The sequence below is a fragment of the Grosmannia clavigera genome, assembly GCF_000143105.1.
Source record: "Grosmannia clavigera kw1407 unplaced genomic scaffold GCSC_140, whole genome shotgun sequence".
NCBI classification, from domain to species: domain Eukaryota; kingdom Fungi; phylum Ascomycota; class Sordariomycetes; order Ophiostomatales; family Ophiostomataceae; genus Leptographium; species Leptographium clavigerum.
The window spans coordinates 157,924-180,580 of record NW_014040801.1 but is presented as its reverse complement, the minus strand read 5'-3'; the positions used below and the strand labels follow the sequence as shown (position 1 = coordinate 180,580).

The following is a 22,657-nucleotide window of genomic DNA, read 5'->3' as shown; positions in this document are numbered from 1 at the left end:
TCCGTTCCGTTATCGTCAATGCTGACAGTCATGATTGCCGAGGCCGCATACCAGAACGCCCCAAGTGCGTTTACGGCCGGCGGACACATATTAGCGCCGAATTTTGCTCGCTTCTCTTTCTCTCCGTTCGCGCAGTCTTGTCTGCACAGGACGTGTTTTTTGTATGCGGCTCGCAGCCTCGTGAAGTCGCAGTTCTCTGCCTCTGCTAAGGCAGCGCAGAGACTGTCTGCCACGCTGCGTCGCCGACTCGTAGTCCTCTCGGGACATCCGTCTCAGCGGGCGATGGGCGGCAATCGCTTTACGACAATCCGCCTGCGTAGACGGTGCGGCAACCTCGGTGAGGTGGCCTGCTGGCAAGGGTGAGAGGCTCCGACTCCGATGCCGAGCAGACAGAGGCGTCGGTTTCACAATGTCGAAGAAGATGGGACTGCAAGTGACGGAAGCGGCTTTGGCTGATGGTGGTGCCAGCGTTGTCACTGGCGATGATTTTGTTTTGATGCAAGATCCGATGTCTTGCGGTAGCTGCGAAGGTAAGCATTCGTCGTCATCGGCGCACTCAGACGCGATCTCGATGACGGGAGAGCGCGACGAGACAGGATCGTTGTCACGGTCTGTATCCTCGCCGAGCTCCGAGACAGAAGTTGGCGTCTCTGGCCCAGAGGACTGCGAAGAGGCATCGTCGTGATAGTTGAGGTCACCACGTTTCAGATCGTCGCTGTAAGGATACGGCTCAGAGCCGGAAAAGGAGAGAGTGCGTGGGGTAAGGTTGTCAAAGTCGCACATCGAATGGGTCGGATCCGAGCTGTCGGAGCAGAGCGTGAGCGAGCGGGGGGAAGGGGGGAGCTGCTCGTGCGCGAGAGACGAAGTTGCGGAGGAGTAGCAGAGAGGTTCCTCTGTGAGTCCACGATCGTCAAACTTGGCTTTTTGCGTAGTGGTAGACATCTCGGTCTGACTTGTCGACATGTCCGAGATGTCGCGATGCCAAGGATGGTCGACGGGAAGGTAAGAGGCGAAAAAGCGGACGAGAGAGTCGAGCGAACGCGTTCGGAACAGCTGCAGGGCGTGCTCCCACTGCGTAGTGCCGACAAGGGCGGGATTGGCAATGATCTCGAACGAGGCGGACTCGAGTGACTCGTTCAGCTCGTTGAGCCGCTGTGCTTTGCGGTCGGCCATCAGGCGATGAAACTCGCTCGCCGTCTCGGCTTCGTTTGAGATTTCAAAGACATCGTGGTGAAAGGCGTCGGGATCTTGGATGGAGGAGAGGAAAGTGTTGTACTGGTCGTGAAGGGTGGTGAAGAGGTCATCCCTCCGCATCCCAAACTTCCAAGCCGGCCATGTCCAGCCGGAGTCGTCCATGGGTAGAAGACTGGCTGGGGATTCGGAGTGTCAAGAGAGGCGGCTGTGGGAGAGCCGCGTTGTCGGTTTGACCAGAGATCGAGACGGAGGTAGAGAGGCGGTAGAGGCAGAGACGAGTGATGGGAGTGGATGAGAGGAGAACAGCGGTCCAGTGAACAGGCGTCCAGGGTCGGAAGAGTAGAGGGAGCAGAAAGTGAGGGGAGAGGGTGAGGATAGGGTGAGGATAGGGTGAGGATAGTCCAGGTCCGGCAGACGATCGCAGAGCAGAGATTCCGAGTGAATTTGATGGATTTGACGAGGAGAAGACATTTAGATTCGGGGTGACGAGGTATTGCTAGACATTTTGGCGGTTGTGAAGGATATCAACGGCAAGTTGAGTATAGTGAAGTTTTGCAATGAATGAAGGTGAAAATCGGAGGAGACTGTCGATGGAAGAGGGAAATTGCGTGGGAGCGCAGACAGAAAGAGCGAGTGGGCCGCTACGCAAGAATCCAAACAGAAAGTGTGGGTGGAAATGTGGGTGGAGGGCCGGGAAATATAGCGCTAACGATGGTCATTTTTGTTATCCAGCCAATAGGACGTGGTACTAGCCAGACGCTGAGTCTACGCCACCACGCTAATGCAACACGAGAGACACACAGAATAGGTGCCAAGCCCTGGCTGGAATCTGATGAGTTACTCTTTCCTGCCCGATGCAGCCCGCTGCTGCCGCCTAGTCGGTACATGGCCGGACATTCTGCAGGTATCTCTACCGGATCTTGGAGCTGGAACACACTGTACTTTCGCAGGTGTACGGATCCTGAAGCAGGCTCACGCACCGCCATGTACCGAAAACTCGTATGACCCGTCGCGCATACGAGGTACAGAGACACGGTACTTCCCCTCAGTGACCTGGTGAGATGTATATCTGCAGCTTTTGTGCTAGTAATTGCTTCGTAGAGTACAAGCACCCATGTCGCTAAGCGAGTCCAGTAGTACTATATACACGGCGCAGGCTGCGCGTACTCGTACTGTGTTGGTTTGCACCTGCCGAATGACAGAGGATGATTTTCAGAAGGCACACTGTCCCTGGTGTGGCGTTATTTATGGAACGGCGTGGCTCGTGCCTTCCGCCAGCTCGTCGTCTTACTAGGCAGCTGCGCCCCCTCTGGATCCTCTTAATTCTACTCGTACGCAGTGATTCTTTGCACTTCTCATCTGGTGTGTCCATTCGGTCGCCATCACCGGGCCTGTTCACTCTCCTGCTCACGACCTCTGCATCTGACTTTCTGTGCCGATTTGGCGGCCTCATGCGCATTCTTCACGACCGCCCGAGCATTGCTTTGAGCGGATACATAACAGCCCTATTCTTTACCAAGCCCCACTGCCGTTGGTCTCGCCCATATATTTCTCGGGAGGTGGAGTCATTCGTGCTCTTCTTTCTGGCTTCTCGTCCTGGTTCTCGCATCTTACGAGTACGAGACGGTCTGGCAACTCTGGCAGCCCCTCCCGGTCCCCAATCAAGTGCGATTTCCTTCTTTTTTGCCGTCCAACCGTGGCGTTGGCCCGGTCTGCTTCTTCTGCCGATTTGGCGGCCAACACGCACAATTTTGTGGCAGCACCTGGCCGACCATCCGACCGGCTCGCTGCCATGGGCGACGGACGCGGACAGGTAACGGAATGCGAGACGGAAGAGAAGACCGAACTGGTGTCGCTCACATCGTCCGAATACGCGTCCCGACTGCACCGGCTGTACGTGCAGGAGGCGTTCAGCACGAGCGAATTGGGCGGCGAGGTGCACCTGGACGAGCTGGTGGTGCCGCCAGACAAGGGCATCCGGCTGTTGGTGCGGCCACTGCGCAGCCGATCAGTCAGTCCAGGCAGCCGCGACAGCTGCGAATGGATAGCGCTGCGGGCGGAAGTGTCGGCGGCCGACCAGCCGCAGGAGACGGTGCTGGCGGTGACGCAGACATCCAAGGACATCAAGTTTGTGGTGCGCATGCCCGGTGAGCATGACGGCGACGGGTTGCCCATGCCGCCACTGTGGTTCGAGCTATACTATGACCCGGAGAGCGATGACCAGATCCTGCTGAACAACAGCGAGACGCCCATTGCGCTCTCGCGGGTTTCGCAGCCGGCGAGGGCCGAGTCGGACGGTCCTGGATCGCCCGGGACGCCCGGCACACAGAGCCCGGAATACACGATCAACCCGGGGACAATCAAGGCGTTGTCGCCGGGGACGTGGCGAATCCGGATAGGCAGCACAGAGGTTCTGGACTTTCGGATACTGGAGAGACGACGGGCGGTGCACAAGGCGCCACCGCCAAGGATAAGCAAAGAGACAGGCATGGTGGAAGCGGAATTGGGCGTGCACTCGTCGGGCAAGCGGTCGTTTGTCGCGGACGAGGACGACGAGCTGGGGCCTGGGGCTCGACGACAGAAGACGGCAGACGGCAGCAGTGCTGTGGGCGACAAAGACAAGGAGGCAATCATCATGTTCCTCCATCCGGCCGAGAGACATCCGATGCTGGAGATGCAGCGGGAGGACACGGTGGTGATGGCCGGGGGATGTGATATGGACACGTACAAGCTGACGAAGCGCGACCCAATTGCGTCGACGTCGCTGTCGGCCGTGTTCACGGGCACGATGGAGCACCCGGACGTGCCGACAGGCAGCGTGATCACAGTCAAGGTGATCAAGACGCGACCGGCAGCAGCGACGGGTGTCGACATGGTCGGAGCCGTGGTGCGGGCGCAAGAGACGGAGCGGAATGTGATCCGGCAGGCAGACACGTGGCTGCGCGAGTACAAATCGCACGAGTATCTGCGACACAACAGCATCGTGCGGCTGTACGGCGGCGATGCGCGGCACCTGTCGCTATACATGGAGCACGTGGACGGCCGCGATCTCAGCAAGAAGGGCGTTTGGCGAGCGAGCAATTCGGACTACTTCACGGGCAACCGACAGGACGCAGCGCGGATTCTACGCGACATTGCCGGCGCGCTGCACTATGTTCACGGCCGCAGCCTGGTGCACAACGACGTCAAGCCGGCCAACATTCTGTACTCGCGTGAACGAGGTGCCGTGCTGTGCGACTTTGGGCTGTCGACGAGCGCCGAGCAACCGGCTTCGGCCGGTGGCACGCCCTACTATGTGCCGCCCGAGTTTATCGGCCGCAAGCTGCGAGGACCGCCGAGCGACGTGTGGGCACTCGGCATCACGATGCTGTACGTGCTGCGCAAGATCTCGTTTCCCGACTCGCGCGGCCACCATCGGGCAAGACCGCTGTACTGGATGATTGCCGACGTCAACAAGGCGCCGGGGCATCACGGCCACGGTGGCGGTGTCAAGGCCGGTGGCAGTGCGGCGAACGGGCCATCTGCTGTGGCCCAGATGCAGACCTGGCTGTCCGAGGTGATCGAGGCCAAGGAGAAGCTGAGCCTGGAAGACACGGTCGAGCGGCTGACCTATGAGATGCTGATCCCCAACCAGCACCAGCGCATCACGATGAAGCGTGTGGTGGCCGAGCTGTTCAAAGACTCGTCGACGGGATGATGTTACGAATCTACGAAGCTATATCGAGGGGATCGGCGTAACTGCGAGAGCCATTATTGGTTAATCATACCCATTTGCGGCGTTTGTGGTGCTTGCTTCTGCATATTCATTTCTTTTGCATTGCTCTACGTTCTGCATTCTGCATTCTGCTTTGCTTCTCTGCTCATCTACTTGGAATATCATAGGGTTGGGTCGTGTCCTTCCATCGGGAGCATTTGTCATGTAGCCTTTACACAGTTTAATGTGCCATTTCATTCTCACAAAGTAAAGCCACACAACACAGTCAGACCATCAGGGCCACCAGCTTAGTCCAGGCCGTAACCAAGTCTTCTCGACGGTCGAACCAAAGCGCGTTTTTGTCATGATCCCCGGCCAGTCCGAGATCCATTCCGCCGGCAGCCCGTTCCGTCGTCTGTCGGTCGGGAAACGCCAGCAGCACCGCTTTCTCAACCGGCCGCATGTGCAGTCCGGCGAGCACCATGGCGAGAGCGACAGCGGCCTTGTCGCCGCCGTGGCCGCCGTAGGCCACGACCAGGGCCGGCTTGCCTGTCCATTCGTGGAAGAGATGGTCGATGGCGTTCTTCAGGCCTGCCGGCACGCCCCAGTTGTACTGCGGCGTCACAAAGACGACGGCGTCCAGCGCCGCCACCCGGCGCGACCACGTCCGCGTGTGCTCGCACGCATACTCGTCGGCCGTCCGGATCTGCGACGGCACGCCCGGCTCGTCCGTCAGGGGCAGCTGCAGCGCCGCCACGTCGATCCGGTCAAGGCAGATGTGCGGTGCCGAAAGGCCAGCAGACGGGTCGGCCGAGATCGCGCTGGTCGAGCCCAGCTTCGCCTCGATCACGTCGGCCACAAAGTCGGCAACCTGCGGACCTGCACGCACTGCACGCTGCGAGCCGCAGATGATGCCCACGCGATACACACGATCGGCCACACTGTCGGACAATGTCATGATATCGAGGGAGATGGATGTGTTGCTGCTTCTGCTTCTGCTTCTGCTTCTGCTTCTGCTCTGCTCCTGCTTCTGCTATAATTCTCTTTGTCCTGCTGCTGCGTTTCTCTACATTAGCCAGGTGGCTCGTTCATATACTCTGTCCTCGGTGACTTCAACATTGCCTGTTGCCTGGAGGCCGTTTCTCTGTCGGCGATGCGGAAGTACCAGTAGGACTTTTCGCTAATGTCAGCGAAAAGTCGTTTAGGCAGGGACGGGTACTCAAGTCGGGTTGATTAGTCAGCACATATGTCCAAAATCATTGTATTGTATTGTGATACGGAGTACTCCGTAAACCCATAGGGTATCGAGGCTCTGAGAAGCAACAAGGGTGAAAGTAACGCGACAGCAGAGCGACAGCCAGAACCAACGAGGCGGCCACCAAAACAGAACAGCCAATACCAAGCGAGACCAAGACCCAAAGCACGCCACGCCACTTTCACCGCAGCCCGCCCAAGGCGCCCTTCTCGACGATGAAGCGGACCGGATGACGGGCACGTCGTCGCTGGCCGCGTACGGAGGGCATCGGAGGTGGAGCGAGGCCGAGACCGGGCGGACTCCAGCCGGACGGGATGCGCTCAGAGGACGTGACAGACGATCGGGGCTCGCCCCCTCCGTCAGGCCCATCCCCTCCAACACGGTCATCAAAGCCCCAACGGGCAATTCCGCCGTCGGCCAGCCAGCGAGCCAGGTTCTTGCACTGACTGGCATCAAGCCAACGCAGCCGGGCGCAGCCGTCGAGAACATGCTCGAGCCCGGTCCCGGTGACGCGCACGCAACCACGCACGCTGAGCCCGCGCAGATCGTTGAGATGCAGTGCAACGCAGCGCAGACTCGCATCGCTGACAGCACTGCCGCAAAAGGCCAGCCGCAGGTCCTGCAGCAACGGCAGACCGAGCGCCACCACCTCGGTGGCCGTGTCCGACAGCGCACAGCAAAACGACAGGTCTAGGTGGGTCAGCGCCTTGGCCGCGTTCACCAGTGACACGATCGCATTGTCCGACAGATATGTGCAGTCGGCCAGACACAGCCGCGTCAGCTGTCGGAACCGGTACGGCGCCCACGCTTGGAACCCGCCGTCCGTCACCGATGTGCAGCGCGTCAGCGTCAGCGACCGCAGCCGTCCTGCCGCGTGTGCAGCCAGGTGCATCATCGACCGGTCCGTGATGTGCTTGCAGTACGACAGGTCCAGCACGCTCAGTCGTGGACAGCCAATGACCGTTCCGGGCGCTGGTTTGGGTGGTTGAGATTGTGGCTGACCCTGTGGCTGACCCTGTGGCTGACCCTGTGGCTGGCCCGATTGACCCTCTGCTTCCCCGGGAACGACCCAGCCGACGACCCGGGCCAGCAAGTTGTCGCCCACCTTGCGGCAGTTGCTCCAGTCCAGCTCCTCCAGCTCCTTGGCGTTCTCGCTCATGTCCAGGATCTGGTTCGCCGACACGTCCCAGACCGACTTCATGCGCCACACCCGCACGTTGTGGCCACACTGCCGCCACAGCGCCTGGAATCCCTCGTCGGTCACGTGGAAACAGTTGCTGATGTCGATTTCCTCTGCTCGCTGGCCCACAAACGGCGCAATCACCTGCGTCAGCGACCAGTCGTTGACCACCCGGTTGAGCCCGCCAAGGTCGACCCGCCGACACAGCTGTCGCGACGTCGTCAGCACCCGTCGCCATTCCCGGCAGACTGCCCGCAGCCGGATCAGCTCCACAATGTCCAGGTACAGAAACGCGCCCACCAGCACCGCCTCCGACGGGCCCTGCTGCCGTGTCTGCGGCGACGACTGGGCCTGCTCTTTGGCGTGTTCCTCGGCGTGTTTCCGGGCATGATCCTCAGCCGGCGATCCGCTTCGCTCGTCTGAATAGGGCCGGTGGGCCAGCGTCCGTGCCTTCTTGAACCGTCCTCGCGAACTGCGCTCTTCCTCGGGCTCTGCTGCTGTCGGCTCCTCGGCGGCTGTCAGAGGCGGAAACGTAAACAGCTTCAGCGGACTGCTGTTGTTCTCTATCTGTGGCGACGGCGTCGTCTGCCCGCCCGACGACGAGTCTCCCGCCGGCAGCGGTGGTGCCAGCGAGTTCCTCCGTCGGTTCCGCAGGTTCTCCATGTCCACGCTCAGAAACGGGTCCGGGTCGCTCGGCTGTCGCATGTCTGCCTCGTCTGTCGTCGGCGAGGATGGCTTGGACGGCGTTGTAAAAGTCACGTGAGGCACCGAAGGTCGTCGTAGAGACAAGACCTCTTCCCGGTTGCTGTTGCTGCCGATGGCCGACATCTGTTCTCCACCTTCTCGCCGGTCGCTCATCTCGACGTCTGCATCGTCCGATGTGGCCTCTCCTGCTGCTGCCACCCGGCTCTGCCGATATCTCTCCCGCGCCGTCTCTTCCACCTGCAGCTTCAGTCCGGGCGGACAGCGTCTCCACAGCTCGTCCAGCGCCTCGCCGCTGATCATCAGGCACTCCACGCTGGTGATCGACCGCACCGTCGCCGTCCGCACTCGTCCTGGCGACAGGCCCAGGCTGGCCACCTCGCCAAAGTACTGTCCCTGCGTCAGTCGTGGCCGTGCAAACGACGCCGTGTCCTCGGCCTCGCCTTCAGGCCTGGGCGCTTCGTGCACCACCTCGGCCTCGCCGCTGACTATGAAAAAGATGTCATTGCCTCGACTGCCCTGCCGCAGGATGTCGGTGAAGGGCGAGTAGCTCTTGGGCTGCGCGCTCAGCCCCAGAAAATGCAGGATGTCGGCCGGAAGGGTCGAGAAGAGCGGCAGCTCCTTGAGCGTCTTGCGCACGTTGACATAGCCACTGCCCAGAGCACTGCCGCCGACTGCTGGGTCCTCAATCACCCCTGGGCTCGGCGACTTGCGCTTCTTGCTGTTCTTGCTGTTGGTGCTGATGCTAATGCTCGTGATCCCGTTGGTGATGCTGATGCTGTTGCTGTTGCTGGTTATCGCCCCGTCGCCGATCGTGCCGCTCTCACTGCTCGATCCTCCCCCTCCTCGGCCGCCGTCTGGTCCGACGTCCTGCCTTCGCTCCTGCTGCTTCTTCTGCAGGATCGTCAGCCGCTCCTGTGCCTCCTGCCGGATCGCTTTCTCCATGTCCGGGAAGCGCGGCAGCTCGGCCTGCAGGTCCTCCTTCTTTAGCACCACCAGCAGGCACTTTGTCCGCGCCACAATCGTCGCCGTCCGCGGAATGTCCATCAGCACGCCGATCTCGCCAAAGAACGCCCCTGGCTTGAGCTCCGCGTACACCGCCTCGCTGTCGCGCGACGTCACCGCCACCGCGCCGCGCACTAGCCAGTACATGGCCTTGGCGTCGTCGCCCTCTGTCAGGATGTGGTCGTGGGGCCCGTGGACCTGTGGCCGCAGGTGCTTGCCAATGGCTGCCAGAAACTCGTCCGGCGCCGACATGAAGAGCGGAAACGACCGGATCCGGTCCACTAGGTCCAGCGGCATGTCCGGGATCGTCGATGCCGTCAGCGGGCTCGGACGCATCGGTCGTGTCGGATTTGTCTCCACGTTGAACGACCGCAGCATCGACGACACCGACTCGGCTCGCCGTCCACCCGCCTGCTGTGCATGATGATGGGCCAGCGCCCGGAACGGCGACGGCGGAGACGCGCCCCGAGACCGTCGCATCTTGCGCACCTAGAGCAGATGTCCTGGGTCTGTCAAGCAGGACAGCTCATGCTATATGCCCCCCCTCCCCCACGCGCCAGGCGTCCAGCTTGTGTTTTTTTGGATGTGTGGGTGTAGAGCTTCTTAGACTGGATGCTTTCTGTTCTGGATGCCTCGATATCTGGATGGCGTCGTCTGAATGTCGTCTGGAAATCTTGCTCGTCAATGGTTCCCGTGCCCTCTCGGATATCGCGTTTTTTAATAGATGCGGCCCTGTAGAGAGGCAAACTGTCAACAGCGAATCACAACCGCAGCATGGATCGCGACACAGATCGGAGATCCCAGCATGTACAGGTACATACACACGAGCAGGGGTGGTCTTTTGGGGAACACGGGGGGGCTATCTCACTCGAGATTGCTGGCCACCAGCAGACGCAGGCCGCTGACTGAGACCGGCTTCGGGAAGAGCAGAGCGAGAGAGACGAAGCGTGCAGACGTGCAGATGTGCAGCCGGACAGACGGGCAGACGTGGATGCGTGGGAGCCTGAAAATGGTGCAGAAACGGGGGAAACGTGAAAAGTGGGAAAAGCGCTGTGTGGATCGGAAAACGGACTGAGGCAAAGAGGTCAAGCAAGGATTCGACGCGGTGGCACAGCGCGACCGCTGCTTTCGTGGGGACTGCTCAGGGAGGAGGCCCGCACGCAATCGAAGCTGGCGAGAAGTACCGTAAAAGGGTCGAGTCCGAGGCCGAAAGACCGGAGAGACGCGAGACGAGAGACGCGAGACGAGAGACGAGAGACGAGAGACGAAAGACGAAAGACGAAAGAGGCCAAAAGGCGACAGAAGACGCCAGAGGCGCCTGCCGCAACTTCCAATGCCAATCCCCCATCTTCAGTCCAGCCGTGCCCCACATTGATGACGTTCTTTGGGGTGCTGTAATTTTTATTCTTTTTCTTTTTTCCGCATTGGCCCGCCGCCAACGGCGGGAAGGCGCGAGCTGTGCAGGCCGTGCGCAAACTGTAAGCATTATGTCAGCTTAGTGAGACATTATGTGTACAGTACACACGGAATAGTAGAGCTGTACTCTATACTCCGTATTTTACGACTCGTCCATCTTGCGTCTAATTCTATACTCCGTACTCCAGTTCACTTCCACCGACTTCACGGCTTCAACTAACCAGCTCACATCCATATCACTACTCCTTCCGTGGCTGCGACAACTCCCGGAATCCCGCCAACACGTCCACGTCCACGTTCACGGCCCATTCGGCCTCAAACTGCTGCTCGCCGCCACACTGTGCCACCAAACTCTGCAGCCGCAGCAGCACAAAGTCAAAGGTCCGCTCCGTGTGCACCGGCTCTTTGGCCGCCAGCGCGTTCTCGGCCGTCTGCAGCGGCGTGTCGTACTCTGTCGTCGGCGGCCCATCCCACACGTAGCAGTCCGGCTGCGTCGCGTCGCCCTGTGCGTCCGCCACCGTGCTTGTCCACATCGAGAAGTAGTCCTGCAGCCGACCCAGCACCAGGCCCTGCATCGGCTCCGCCAGTTCGCACAGCCGTGTCAGCCCCAGACACGACAGCTTGAGGTGCTCCGAGCTGCCCATCATCTCAAAGATGCCGAACCACTCTGCTCCCAGCCAGCTCCAGACCGAGGCCGCATCGTTCGTCGAGCACAGGATCGACTGCACAAACACCCTCGGATCTGCCAGTGCTACCCAGCCGAGAATGCTGTAGTATTGGATCTCCGTCGTCGGTCCGATCGGGCTCTGCTTCGCCTTGGGCCCCGTCGACTGGTGTGCCTCCCACGCTCCGTGGATTCGTTTTAGCATCCGTTCCAGGAAGCCCGTCTCCCGCAGGTCCTGCACGATCAACGACACACCCTCCGAGCCGCCCAGCACCTGCGCCTCCTGCACCAGGTGGCGCATCACTGCCGCTGCCTCCTGTACCTGTTCGGTTCGTGTCGTCTCCATTGCACAGGCCAGCCCGTTCAGTACCGGCTTCCGGAACTGCTCTGACAGGGCTGTCGACGGCTCCAACACAATGTACGCATTCGTGATCCGCAAACACGTCTCCACCACCGGCGAATCATACTCTAGCAGTGGCACCACCCTCAACAGCAGGCCGACCAGGTTCTCCGACAGCGGCGACGACGACATGGTCATCACGCTGCACCACAGGTCCAGGCCCTCGTCCAGCAGGTGCTCGTGCACGGATGAGCTCGGGTTCACCGCATCTGCAATCAGCGGCAGGATCAGCTCGTGGTACCGCTGTGACGCCGCCTGCAGCGCCATCACGAGGCTGGAGATGATCGCCAGCACCGACTGCTTGATCATGTACGTCTCCGGCCCGGCTGACTCCCACACAGCCGGCAGCGCCGCCACCACGCTGTCGCTGAATCGTGCTGCCGTAGTCTCCATCCGCTCGATGAGTACGCGAATCGTGTCCAGCACCGCCAGCTTCGTCTCCTCGTTCTCCACCTCCTGCAGGAGCTGCATCAGGGACGAGAAGATGCCGGTCGAGAACGGGTCAAACGCCTCGGCCGAGAAGGCGATGTTGGCCGTGGCCTTGATCTGCCGCGCCGCCGTGAGCCGCACCACCAGGTCGTTGGCCGGGTCGCTCGCATTCAGGAGGTGGGCTGAGATCGAGTACACCGCCCGCGTGGCGTCTGGCTTCAGTTCGTGAAACGCCCAGGCCGAGAGGAGCATGGCGACGCGCCGCCGAAGCACCCGGGCCAGCTCGAACTGTGACTGTGCGTCCTGGACCAGGGTCGACGCCACAAAGCTGTCAAAGTCAAACATGCCCTCGATGGCCACGGCGGCGTTTCCCATGGCCGTGTACACGGCCTCCTTTGTGAGCAGGTCCATCGAACCATTCATCGTTCGGTCAAAGTATGCCAGCAGCGGCTGCACCAGCATGCTCTTGTTCTTGATCAGCAGGCCCAGAAACAGCTTCTCAGCACAGGGCCGGACCTGCCATTCCCACGCCGAGCCGGACTCGCTTTCTTCCGCCTCCCATTCTTCCGGGTCCTCGTCCCAGGCGGCCAGATCCGACTGGCGGAAGACGAAGAGCTTGCTGACAATCACGTCCACAACGACCAGCATGAATTCGCTGGTGAAGAGCTGTGTCTCGATAATCTGCTTGCCTTGAGCCTGCTCTCGCCGCGTCTGCTCGTCGCGGTTCTTAAACGCGACCATGGGCCGGCTGATGATCTGGTGACAGCTCTTCAGCAGCAGCAGACCTTTGAGCGCAAGCTGCTCAAAGAAAGGGCCCTCCACTTTCGGTTTGGCCATGCGCGCGCTGCCGCCGCCTGGCCGGAGACCGGCCGACGACGTGTACATGTTGGCAAAGCTCGAGACCAGGTCCCAGTAGACGTGCACGAGCACGACCGAGTTGGGCAGGAGGGCAAAGCTGGCCGGGTGGGCGTCGCACACGGCAATGTGCAGCTTGGCGAGCTGCAAGATGTGCCTGCCAATGACCTCCTGGTGTGGTGGTGGAGTGTCCGTTTCCGGGTGTATGTAGCTGATGAACGATTCGAAGTTGGAGTGCGACAGCCCCCAGAACTGCTGGACGAGCGGCGAGTGGGCCGGGTTGTCGAAGCCGTTGACGACCAGGTGGCGAATGGCCTTGAGCGCGTGTAGGCTGTTCTCGACGGCATAGTCCACGGCAACGGCCGAATAGTTTTCGCGCACCAGGCAGTCGACCCAGATGTCCGTTGTGGCCCGGTACACCTCGATGAGGAGGTACAGGATCTCCTCGGCCATCTGCTGCAGGGCAGACCGGCGCAGCCGGGCCGTCGACAGCTCCTTGATGACGCGGAGGAGCAGCAGAACCGTACCGTGCAGCTGCACGTGGCTCGAGTCTTTGACGCTGCGGAGAATGGAGACGATCTCGGGCAGCGCCGTGGGCCATTCCTGCGGGTAGTCAATGCGGACGACCTTTGCGGTGAGGACGGCGCTCTGCCGGGCCAGGGTCCTGTCTTCTTCGCGGATGGTGCCCTCAAATAGCCTTGCTCGTATGCGGGCCTTTTCGTCCGGCTGGATGCCACCCCGGGCGTTGGCAGCCCCTCTCCAGTCGCGGTCGATGCCATTTTTCAGCATGATAATGGCAAGCAGCCGGACACTGCTGGGGAGAGAGTACTCGAGGTACACACTCTGTGGAAGGCTGCTGTCAGTAACTGGAGCGGAAGGCGCCCACGAGGGACAGGGAACAAGCTTACCTGCAGGGCAGAATAAAAGCCCGGGTGGGTTTTCCATTCGTCGAGCTGTTGCGTTGCCGATTGTCGTTGGTTGTGATCGGATGAGGTGCCGGCCTGCAAGGCCTTGCAAAGGTCCGGGATATTGAACGGAACCGCCTCGCCAGGCACCTCGATGGCAAAACTCATTCTGAGAAGGCACACACGGGAGTGCAGACGGTCGATGGTCGGACGCGAGGTCGCGTTCTGGCAAAGGTCGACGAGGGGAGTTATCGTTTGGTGGGGTACAGAGCAGTTTGCTAGGTGTTTAGGCCGGACGTTAGCCTGTTAGCTCGTTATCGTCCGTAAGCTCTTATCGCGATAGATGCAATGCAAGAAGCGGGGTTTCCGGTCCGGCTATTGGAAGTCAGCCGGATGTGTGTTGACCGGATCTGAACATTGGCAGGAAAGAGGCAAAGAGGCAAACATGGACGAGCAAGCGAGTATCACCACATACGACGGCCATGCCACCGACTGCTGGCTAGTCTGTACAGCGTGCGGCACGCAGTTTCCGACGGCCGACCGCACGGCATTGCCGTCATGTATCATCTGCGACGATCCGCGGCAGTTCACGCCGCCGTCCGGCCAGGCATTTGCGACCATGGGTGAGCTGCGGCGACGACACCACAACGTATTCCACCCGGCGGCCGGCGGCGACGGACGGCTGACGAGCATCGTGACGGAGCCCAAGCTGGCCATCGGCCAGCGTGCCATCCTGGTGCGCACGCCAGCCGGCAACATCCTGTGGGACTGTCTCACGCTGCTGGACGCGGCCACGATCGAGCACATCCGCGCTCTTGGCGGCCTGCGCGCCATCGTCATCTCGCACCCGCACTACTTCTCGTCGCACGTCGAGTGGGCCGCCGCCTTTGACTGCCCCGTCTACCTGCGTGGCGAGGATCGTGTCTGGGCCGTCCAGCAGTCGCCGCACCAGGTCTTTCTCGAGGGCGAGCCCGTTCACGAGATCGTCGTCGGCAACGACAGCAACAGCAGAATCAAGACCGGCGCCAAGGCCATCCGGCTGGGCGGCCACTTCCCCGGCAGCCAGGTGCTGCTCTTCGACGGCCACCTGCTCATCGCCGACACGCTCGTCACCACGCCAGCTGGCATGGGAAGCTGGACCACCGATGCGCTCGGCCAGCCGCGCAGGAGGCCCGCCCACATGAACTCGTTTGCCTTTATGTGGAGCATCCCCAACATGATCCCTCTTGCCGCCGACGAGGTCTTTGCCATGTGGGATACGCTCAAGCACCACGACTTCACCAGCACTCACGGCGCCTTCGTCGGCCTCGACATCTGTGCTGACGACATCAAGCTGCGCGTGCTCGAGAGCATGAAGATCCAAACTCGCTTCGCTGGCTGGACACGGCAGCACTCTTGGGACGACGTGTAGTATGGCCTAGCTTGGCTCTCTTGTAATAAAACCTCTGATCGACTACAAGTTGTGTAGATCGCTTTGCTCTTCGCATGGTGGCATGTGATTGGTTCGATGGTTTTGCCAAACGTGTATTATGTGTTTCTGCTGATTTCGTACTCCGTATACGAGAAAGATATACTTCCAGTTTGCTTACTAATCTGGCCAGAGCAGTCTTTCCTGCACGTAACGCTTAATTAGTCGCACCTTCCTGCAGCTCGCTTGACCCCGTACTCTGGCATTTCGGCCATTTTCCAATCTCCATATCATCTCGCCACCTCTCGCTTTCCAGCAAATCCTCCTCTGTGTCTCCAGGTCGGCCGACATGCCGCCGACGGTACAAACATGACCTCCATCAAGACTGGCCCGACCACGCCGGGCCTGCACTGGCTTGCCATTCCCGTTGCCACCTCCATCATCCTCTTTCTCGGCTACAGCTCGCAATGGCTCTTCCACACGGCCAGCTACCTCGAACCGGGTCCACTGACGACAGCAGAGTCTATCACGTTCAACACCCTGCTGCTCTGCCTCTTGTGGACATACTTTCGGGCCTGCACCGTGGACCCGGGCCGCTACGTGTTCGACATCCCCACCGTCTTTGACCCCAAGACCGACCCGGCCTCCCGTGCTCTCTTCTCCTCCTCAGCCTCCTCATCCTCGTCATCATCCTCATCCTACACACCCACGGCCTCGCCAACGCGGTGGTGTAAGAAGTGTCGTGCGCCCAAGCCGCCACGGGCACACCACTGCCGGCACTGCGCCCGATGTGTGCCCAAGATGGACCATCACTGTCCGTGGACGGGCAACTGCGTGTCCATGCAGACGTTCCCGTACTTTCTGCGCTTTGTCGTCTTCACAAACGTGTCGCTCTGGATGCTCGGCTACCTGCTGGCCCAACGCTTCTACGCCCTGTGGGCAGAGCGCCATCTGCCGGCCTACCTGGGCCCGACCCTGCTGGAGCTGGCCCACCTGACTATCCTGGCTCTCGTCTGCAGCGCTACGATGCTCACCCTCAGCATCATGCTGTACACGACTGTGTACGCCTGGCTGTTCAACACGACCATGATCGAGAGCTGGGAGATCGACCGCCACGAGGCCGTCGTCGACCGCTACAACAGCACGCATGCCGACGGCACCTTTTGGGATGAGGGCGACGACTACGATGATGGCGGCGATGACTACAACAGCACAAATGCCGGCAGCGACGACGACGACGACGACGACGATGGCGACACGTACGACGAGAGCCCTCGTAAGAAAACAGCCCCGCGCTCGCGTGTGGAGTTTCCGTACGACATTGGCTTCTTCGGGAACATGTCCCAGGCCATGGGAACCGTGAACATCTTTCTGTGGTTTTTTCCATTTGCCAGCGGGCCCAAGGTCGCCATCGGGGGCTCCGGTGCGGGCTGGGACTGGCCCGAGAACGGGTTCAACAGTGAGCCGGGCATGTGGCCGCCTCCCGATCCGGACAAAATCCGACGGGCCAAGCGCGAAAGCTGGGCAGAACAGACCGACCAGACCATGGCAGCGACATCGGGACACGACTACAGGCTCTCGCCCAACAGCAGCTGGAAGACGGGCACGCCCGAGGAAGAGCTAGCGGCATTCAAACAGCGACAGGCGGCGGATTTCCGGCGTCGCCAGCACGGTGTCGTGGCCAAGGCAGTTGTCGAGGAGGAGGGCATGGACGGCCGGCCGGGGTGGACAAACGCTGATGGCGACCGACTGCGCGACTACGGCGTAGACGAAGAGGTCGACGGGGACGAGGACGACGTGCCGTTGTCCGAGCTGCTTCAGCGGCGGAAAAAAGGACAGTGATTTTGGCCTGATCTGGATATGCATGTAGAAGGTGTCTGGGTGTAAGATACGGGTCATTTCAATTTTTAATACGACAATATATGCCAACAAGACGGGAAACAAGAAATCAGAGGGCAGGGCTGCCAAAGGTGAAAACAGTTATATGAGAAACGTCTATTGCCCTTTTTGTATCTTGTCAAAAGGAGGAAGAAGAGAGGAAGAAGATGAAGGAAAGCAAGCTGCATGTGTGTAAAGGACACTGGTCCTCTTGATGGCCCATCTACCAGTCGTCCGGCTCTTCGCGCCGAGTCGACATGGCGTGCTGCCGTGCCAGCAGAGCGTCGGCCAAGCTGAGGCCACCGGTGCTGCCGGCAGCCGACGGCGTCGGCGTGTTGCCGCGGCTGCTATCGGACGAGTGGCTGACGCCGTTGAGGCTCATGCCGGAGTCGCGCGGCTGCAGGGGGGAGGCGGCCGAGGACGACGACGCCACCGACGACCTGCCGGCGTTGCTACCGCCAACAGGCCGACGTGGCGGCGCTGGCGGGGCACGTGACACGGCCGGAACTGCCGCCACCTGTTCCTCCACATAGGCAGCCGGCACCCAGGCCTGCTGCTCACCGACCTTGGCCAACCACCAGCCTGGGGGGTTAGCAAAGAAGCGAAAAGCTAATAGAAGTAAGATAAAGGAAGTAGCTCACCATTGTTTTCCTTTTGCACAATGTCGATAATCTGTCCTGTGTGGATCGACAGCTCGTTCTGCTTCTGGCCCTGGAAGTCGTACAGCACCTTGGCCGTGATCTTGTTAGGCTTGGCTGCCGGCGGTGCCGGTGGCGGCGGCGGTGGCGCGCGTGCCGACGAGCTGGAGGAGGTGTTGCGCGTGTGAGACGGCAGACTGGCGGCAGGCCGGGGGTTCGGCGTGGGCGTGGGCTTCTTGGCGGCGGCGGCATGCATGCGTGTGGCTGGTGCTGGGTGGCTGTGCGTGGCTGATGAGTTGTGGCTGTGTGTGGCTGGTGCATGTGTGGCTTGTGTCACATGCGGCACAGCAGCCGGCATCGAAGCAGCAGCAGCAGGCATCGTTGCAGCTGTCGGAGTTCGTCCTCCTGGAAGCGGCCGTGGCTGGGTGGCACGGTTGCCGGCCAGCCGTGATGGACGGCCGTTGGGCCCGCCCGGCTTGATCAGCTTGCCGCGCGTGATGGGCCTTGCAGCGACGGGATTGGCACGCGGCATCGGACGTGAGACGGAGTTGGGCGGCTCGCCCGGCTGCGTGTGGACGGCGCCCGACTTGTAATGGTCGGCGGTGGTCTGACTGTCCTTGAGCACCTTGACCATCTGGGTCTTGCCCGGCTTCTTGGCGTACTCGATGCCGTCGGCGATCTTGAGGTTGAAGCCGGCCGGCATGACACGCTTCAGCTGCACAAACATCTCCGTCTTGAGGACGCAGGTGAGCAGAGGATCGGCCTCCTGTGGCGACCCGATGCCCAGCGCGAACCAGTCGTCCCGGCTCGTCGAAGCGCTGATGAACTTGATGGCCCCCAGCGGAATCGCCCGCTCGACCACGATCTGTGGCTGATGGTTCACCAACATTTGTGCAATCACATAAAACTTGCTGCTGGTCACCACCAAAATGCGCGGACTGGCCTTGCTCGATCGCCCAAACTTGGCCTCCAGCATCTCGCCACGACACGAGAAGACGGCCCGCTCGCTGGCCGCGATGCCCGTTGCACTCCGGATCACGCTGCCTGGTCCTGTTGCCGCATTGAGCCCGAGATAGTCGCCCAGGAAACGACGCTGGCCCAACAGACTAAAGCGCCGCCGCTCCTTGCGTCCGCCCAGCAACCGCTGCCCCTGCTCGCGCAGCTCCAGGTACTCGGTCCCCACACGCTTCTTGCGCCAGAACCGCTGGATCCGCGTCGCCGATTCCGCCCGGTAGGCCAGGTAGGCCCTCCACATCCGCTGGATTCGCATGGCCATGTTGTGCCAGTAGCGGTCGCGCATGTGCTCCAGCGCAAACAGCGTCTCAGGTGACTTGATAAACGCCTTGGTCACGCCCATCTGCCACTCCTCGGCCGGGATGCTCGTGTCCTTGAGAATCAGCCGCACGGCCTCCTCGTATGAGCCCGTCCAGGTGTACTCGCCCGCGTACGACGTCGCCGGTGACAGCAGGAAGAAGCGCTCCACAAACTTCTCAAATGTCTGCCGGTACGCAAAGCCGGCCCGTCGGATCCGCACGTTCTCCTGCAGTCCCAGGTACTTGATCTGGTGCAGCACGTTGTGTCCGTTGTACTCCGTCGCCGACTTGTTCTCGTTCGGCTTGATCGTCCGGATGTACGACGGCTGCGCCTTCATCAGCGTGTCCACCAGCGCGTTCGCCGACGTCCGGATCCGGTCACCCGCCGTCGGTGGCTGTCGCCGGTTGTCCTGGTCCACCTGATTCGGGAACAGCGCGTGCACGAACCCGTTTCCGCTCGCCTCAAACAGATTCAGCAGCCCCTTTAGCAGCAGGTCCTTGTTCTTGTCCGTGATGCCCTCCACCGTGTACGACACCTCACCCGCGTAGTGCTTGATGATAAAGTTGCCCTGCCGTGGCGTCAGGTTCGCGTTCGACATGCCGCTGAGGCTCTGCATAAACGTCCGGTCGCAGGCCGCCGGATCCGCGTGCGCCGTCTTTGTCGCGTCCTTGAGCGCCGAGAACAGCCCTGGCGGCCGCACCGACTCGATCAGGTCGCACACCACCTTGTTGTCAAAGTATTTGATCGGCGTCCACTGGATCTTCTCGCGCGCGTACTCCTCCTGCTCCGTCTTCAGCGTCAGCTGGATGAAGATCTGCTGCAGCTTCTCGTTCACGTAGTTGATGCACAGCTGCTCAAAACTGTTCTTCTCGAAGATCTCGAACCCGTAGATGTCCAGGATCCCCACCGAGTTCGCTGCCGCCTGCCGCGCCTTCAGCGACTGGTTGATCCGCTCTACGATCCAGTCGAACAGGTTGTTGTAGATCGCCTTGGCCAGCGCATCCCGCGTCGCCACCGCCTGTGCCACGTTCGCGGGCGACTCGATCACCTCGCCGCTGCGCGGTGTCAGCACCCGGATCGTGATTGCCGACACCAGTCGCTGCGGCTCAACCTCCAACAGGTACGCCAGAAAGTCCACCACCGACTGGTCTGTCACGGCCGCATATCCGCTCTCGTCCTCGCGGAAACCCATGTTGCCTGCCCACAGAATCGCCGACAGCATCCGGAAGATGTTGTCCTGCTCCGCCTGCGTCAGCCCAATCACGCCCATTGCCTGCAGCGTGTCCTGGAACTCGGCCACGTCGTCGATCCCGTCCACGTCGTAGCACTTGGACCCGCTCGTGTACACGTACGTGTCCGGCGTCTGCAGCCCAAACGTCTGCCGGTATGCCGCCGACGCTCCCTTGGTCAGCTGGTAGAAGATGTGGAAGTTGCGCTCGTTGGTGATCTGGCCAACCACCCGCGACTTCTCCAGCAGGTAATTCGTGATGTCTGCGCCCACCGGCTCGCCGTTGCCGTTGAAGTGGATCTGCAGGTACTTGCCGAATCGTGACGAGTTGTTGTTTCGCAGCGTCTTCGCGTTGCCAAACGACTCCAGCAGCGGGTTCGTCGCCAGCACCATGTCCTTGATCTGCTTGATGTCGCCCGTGTCACCGCCCGACACGTTGGCAATGTACTGCATGATCCGCTTCGCCGCCTCCGTCTTGCCGGCCCCGGACTCGCCCGAGATAATCACGCACTGGTTCTCCTTGTACGCCTTCATGTTGTAGTACGACGCCTCTGCGATCGCAAACACGTGCGGCGGCACTTCCAGCCGGTTCTTGCCCCGGTAGCTGTCCAGCACTTCGTCCGTGTAGATGCCCAGATCCCGAAACGGGTTGACCGACACCAGCACGTGTCCGATGTACGTGTAGATTTCCGCACCCTCAAATCGCTTCTTCAAATTCTCGTTGATCGCCTCGTTCGACACCTTGCTCAGCAACGTCAGATCCGACACTCCGATCTCCCGCTTCTTCGTCGTGTCATACGTGGCCTTCTTGGGCCGCGCTGCCCCTCCGCCGCTGCCCCCGCCGCCGCCCGCCCGTTCGGGTTTCGCCTGCTTGTCTCTTGCTCTTCGTGTAATAGCCTGCGCCCGCCCGGAAGCCCGTGTCAGCGTCTGTCACAACAATCCAGGGGGGGACTTGCATCGACGCCCAGCCCGGCTGCCCCGGCCAAGGGAGCCCGGCCCCGTCCCGGCGTCCAGCACTGCAACTTCGACTTACCATCGCTGACCCGGTCTATGGATCTCTGGGGGTGGTGAAAAGGGGAAGCAAGAGAGAAAGAACGAAAAAAAGGGCCGCTGCAGATTGCAGACGCTCCCTGTCAATTGCTGTCCGAAAGCTGTCGGTGGGGCTTAATTCGGAAAGGGGGTCACTGCTCGCTGCCTGCTGCTGGGGATCACTTCAGCCCCGGCTCTCTCGCTCACTGCTCCTCCTGCCAGAAAAATGCTCAATGTCCAAAGGCCGTGACGGTTGCTGTTGGAGCAAAAGGCTTGCGTCGCCTCAACGTCTGTCGGTAGCGGTGCTCGAGAATATGCTGATGGCTAAACACGAACATAACAAGTACGCAATGCGGGGTGCACAGCCACACAGCCACACAGCCACGCAGCCACGCACAATTTGCGTCGCCACCTACAATCTGCTGTGTTTTACGGTGTACCTCCGAGTCCCTGTTGTTTCGCGCCAATTTCCACCATTTAGCGGTACCTTTTTTCCACGTGTCGGCTGCCTGTTCTTGCACGGAACCATCGGCAGCCATCTACGGCGCAGTCGTACGTCATCTGGAGGCGACAAGTTCGTCCTGTGAACTTACTCCGTATACGGAGTACGGAGTATGCCCAAGCCTCTTCCAGAGGAACTCCGTATTTTACTATACGAGCGATGCTCCGTACTAGGTGCTCCGGAAGGCCCGTTTTGGAAAGCAGTAGCGGAGACGCATCCTGGAAGCCCCTGAACGGTCTGTAACCACCGTTGTCCGCCGATCACGCAGGATAAACAACGTGCCGTTCATCCTTCATGGGGTCCAAATGCTTAGCACGCCCCTATCTCCGTACTTGTGCTGCCAAGCACAATTTGCGAGTAGACTGTGCCGATGCCATGGGATTTGAGCCTCCATATGGCGTTCTGGGCCGAGACCATGGGAAAGTTGGGTGGATGTTGGTCCGGGCTTGTGCAGATGAATACATCGGAACCAGCAACAACCTTGAAACATTGAGATCAAATAGGTTAGGGTAGGAAGCTGAAAGTTTAGAGACTTGCTGTGTAACTGGCACAGGCACGATATCGTGTTCCAATGTGGCAATGCTCTCCACAGAGTAAGATAAGGAGTACACCGTATCTTGCAGAAAGCTATTCTCGAAGCTACGGAGTATTACACGCCTTGCCCTCCTTACGGCCCTACTCTGCTAGATCAGAGCCTCATTAATTAGGACCCGGCAATGGCACCATCGCAAGGCATCCCAACGTCCGGGGAACGGACAAAGTCAGACGACAGATGGGGTGACTACCGGCGCCAAAAGTGATAGCCGGCCGGAAAGTGACTACCCGACCGGCCAGCGCCAGCGTACGACGTAGCAAGATTGGAAGGGCCAGCACCGTACAGAAAACGGCCAAGCGAGCTGGCAGGAAGAGGGAACAATGGGGCCAAAGCGCGGTCTCGTTTGCAGCTTCTCGATGCCCATGA

General features: G+C 60.6%; 7 protein-coding genes across 7 annotated transcripts; 3 read left to right on the top strand and 4 right to left on the bottom strand.

Annotated features, from left to right (window-relative positions):
* Nucleotides 1-90: 90 nt before the first annotated feature.
* On the bottom strand, nt 91-1,356 carry CMQ_1188 (uncharacterized protein; the record flags this gene model as incomplete). Its single annotated transcript, XM_014318267.1, has 1 exon — nt 91-1,356. One exon carries the CDS (start codon nt 1,354-1,356, stop codon nt 91-93), a length of 1,266 nt encoding a protein of 421 aa, XP_014173742.1.
* A 1,630-nt stretch (nt 1,357-2,986) lies between these two features.
* CMQ_796 (serine/threonine-protein kinase) lies at nt 2,987-4,891 on the top strand (the record flags this gene model as incomplete). The annotated part of the gene is made up of 1 exon (XM_014317875.1): nt 2,987-4,891. The coding sequence occupies one exon, from the start codon at nt 2,987-2,989 to the stop codon at nt 4,889-4,891; it is 1,905 nt and encodes a 634-aa protein (XP_014173350.1).
* Nucleotides 4,892-5,174: 283 nt separating this feature from the next.
* Nucleotides 5,175-9,510, bottom strand: CMQ_1165 (cyclic nucleotide-binding domain containing protein; the record flags this gene model as incomplete). The annotated part of the gene is made up of 2 exons (XM_014318244.1): nt 5,175-5,829; nt 6,329-9,510. 2 exons carry the CDS (start codon nt 9,508-9,510, stop codon nt 5,175-5,177), a joined length of 3,837 nt encoding a protein of 1,278 aa, XP_014173719.1.
* Nucleotides 9,511-10,685: 1,175 nt separating this feature from the next.
* Nucleotides 10,686-13,867, bottom strand: CMQ_570 (importin; the record flags this gene model as incomplete). The annotated part of the gene is made up of 2 exons (XM_014317649.1): nt 10,686-13,637; nt 13,703-13,867. The coding sequence occupies 2 exons, from the start codon at nt 13,865-13,867 to the stop codon at nt 10,686-10,688; spliced, it is 3,117 nt and encodes a 1,038-aa protein (XP_014173124.1).
* Nucleotides 13,868-14,144: 277 nt separating this feature from the next.
* Nucleotides 14,145-15,110, top strand: CMQ_1395 (metallo-beta-lactamase superfamily protein; the record flags this gene model as incomplete). The annotated part of the gene is made up of 1 exon (XM_014318474.1): nt 14,145-15,110. One exon carries the CDS (start codon nt 14,145-14,147, stop codon nt 15,108-15,110), a length of 966 nt encoding a protein of 321 aa, XP_014173949.1.
* Nucleotides 15,111-15,476: 366 nt separating this feature from the next.
* CMQ_1337 (dhhc zinc finger membrane protein) lies at nt 15,477-16,949 on the top strand (the record flags this gene model as incomplete). The annotated part of the gene is made up of 1 exon (XM_014318416.1): nt 15,477-16,949. One exon carries the CDS (start codon nt 15,477-15,479, stop codon nt 16,947-16,949), a length of 1,473 nt encoding a protein of 490 aa, XP_014173891.1.
* A 259-nt stretch (nt 16,950-17,208) lies between these two features.
* CMQ_1359 (myosin 1 myo5) lies at nt 17,209-21,201 on the bottom strand (the record flags this gene model as incomplete). Its single annotated transcript, XM_014318438.1, has 3 exons — nt 17,209-17,567; nt 17,627-20,969; nt 21,199-21,201. 3 exons carry the CDS (start codon nt 21,199-21,201, stop codon nt 17,209-17,211), a joined length of 3,705 nt encoding a protein of 1,234 aa, XP_014173913.1.
* Between the last annotated feature and the right edge of the window lie 1,456 nt (nt 21,202-22,657).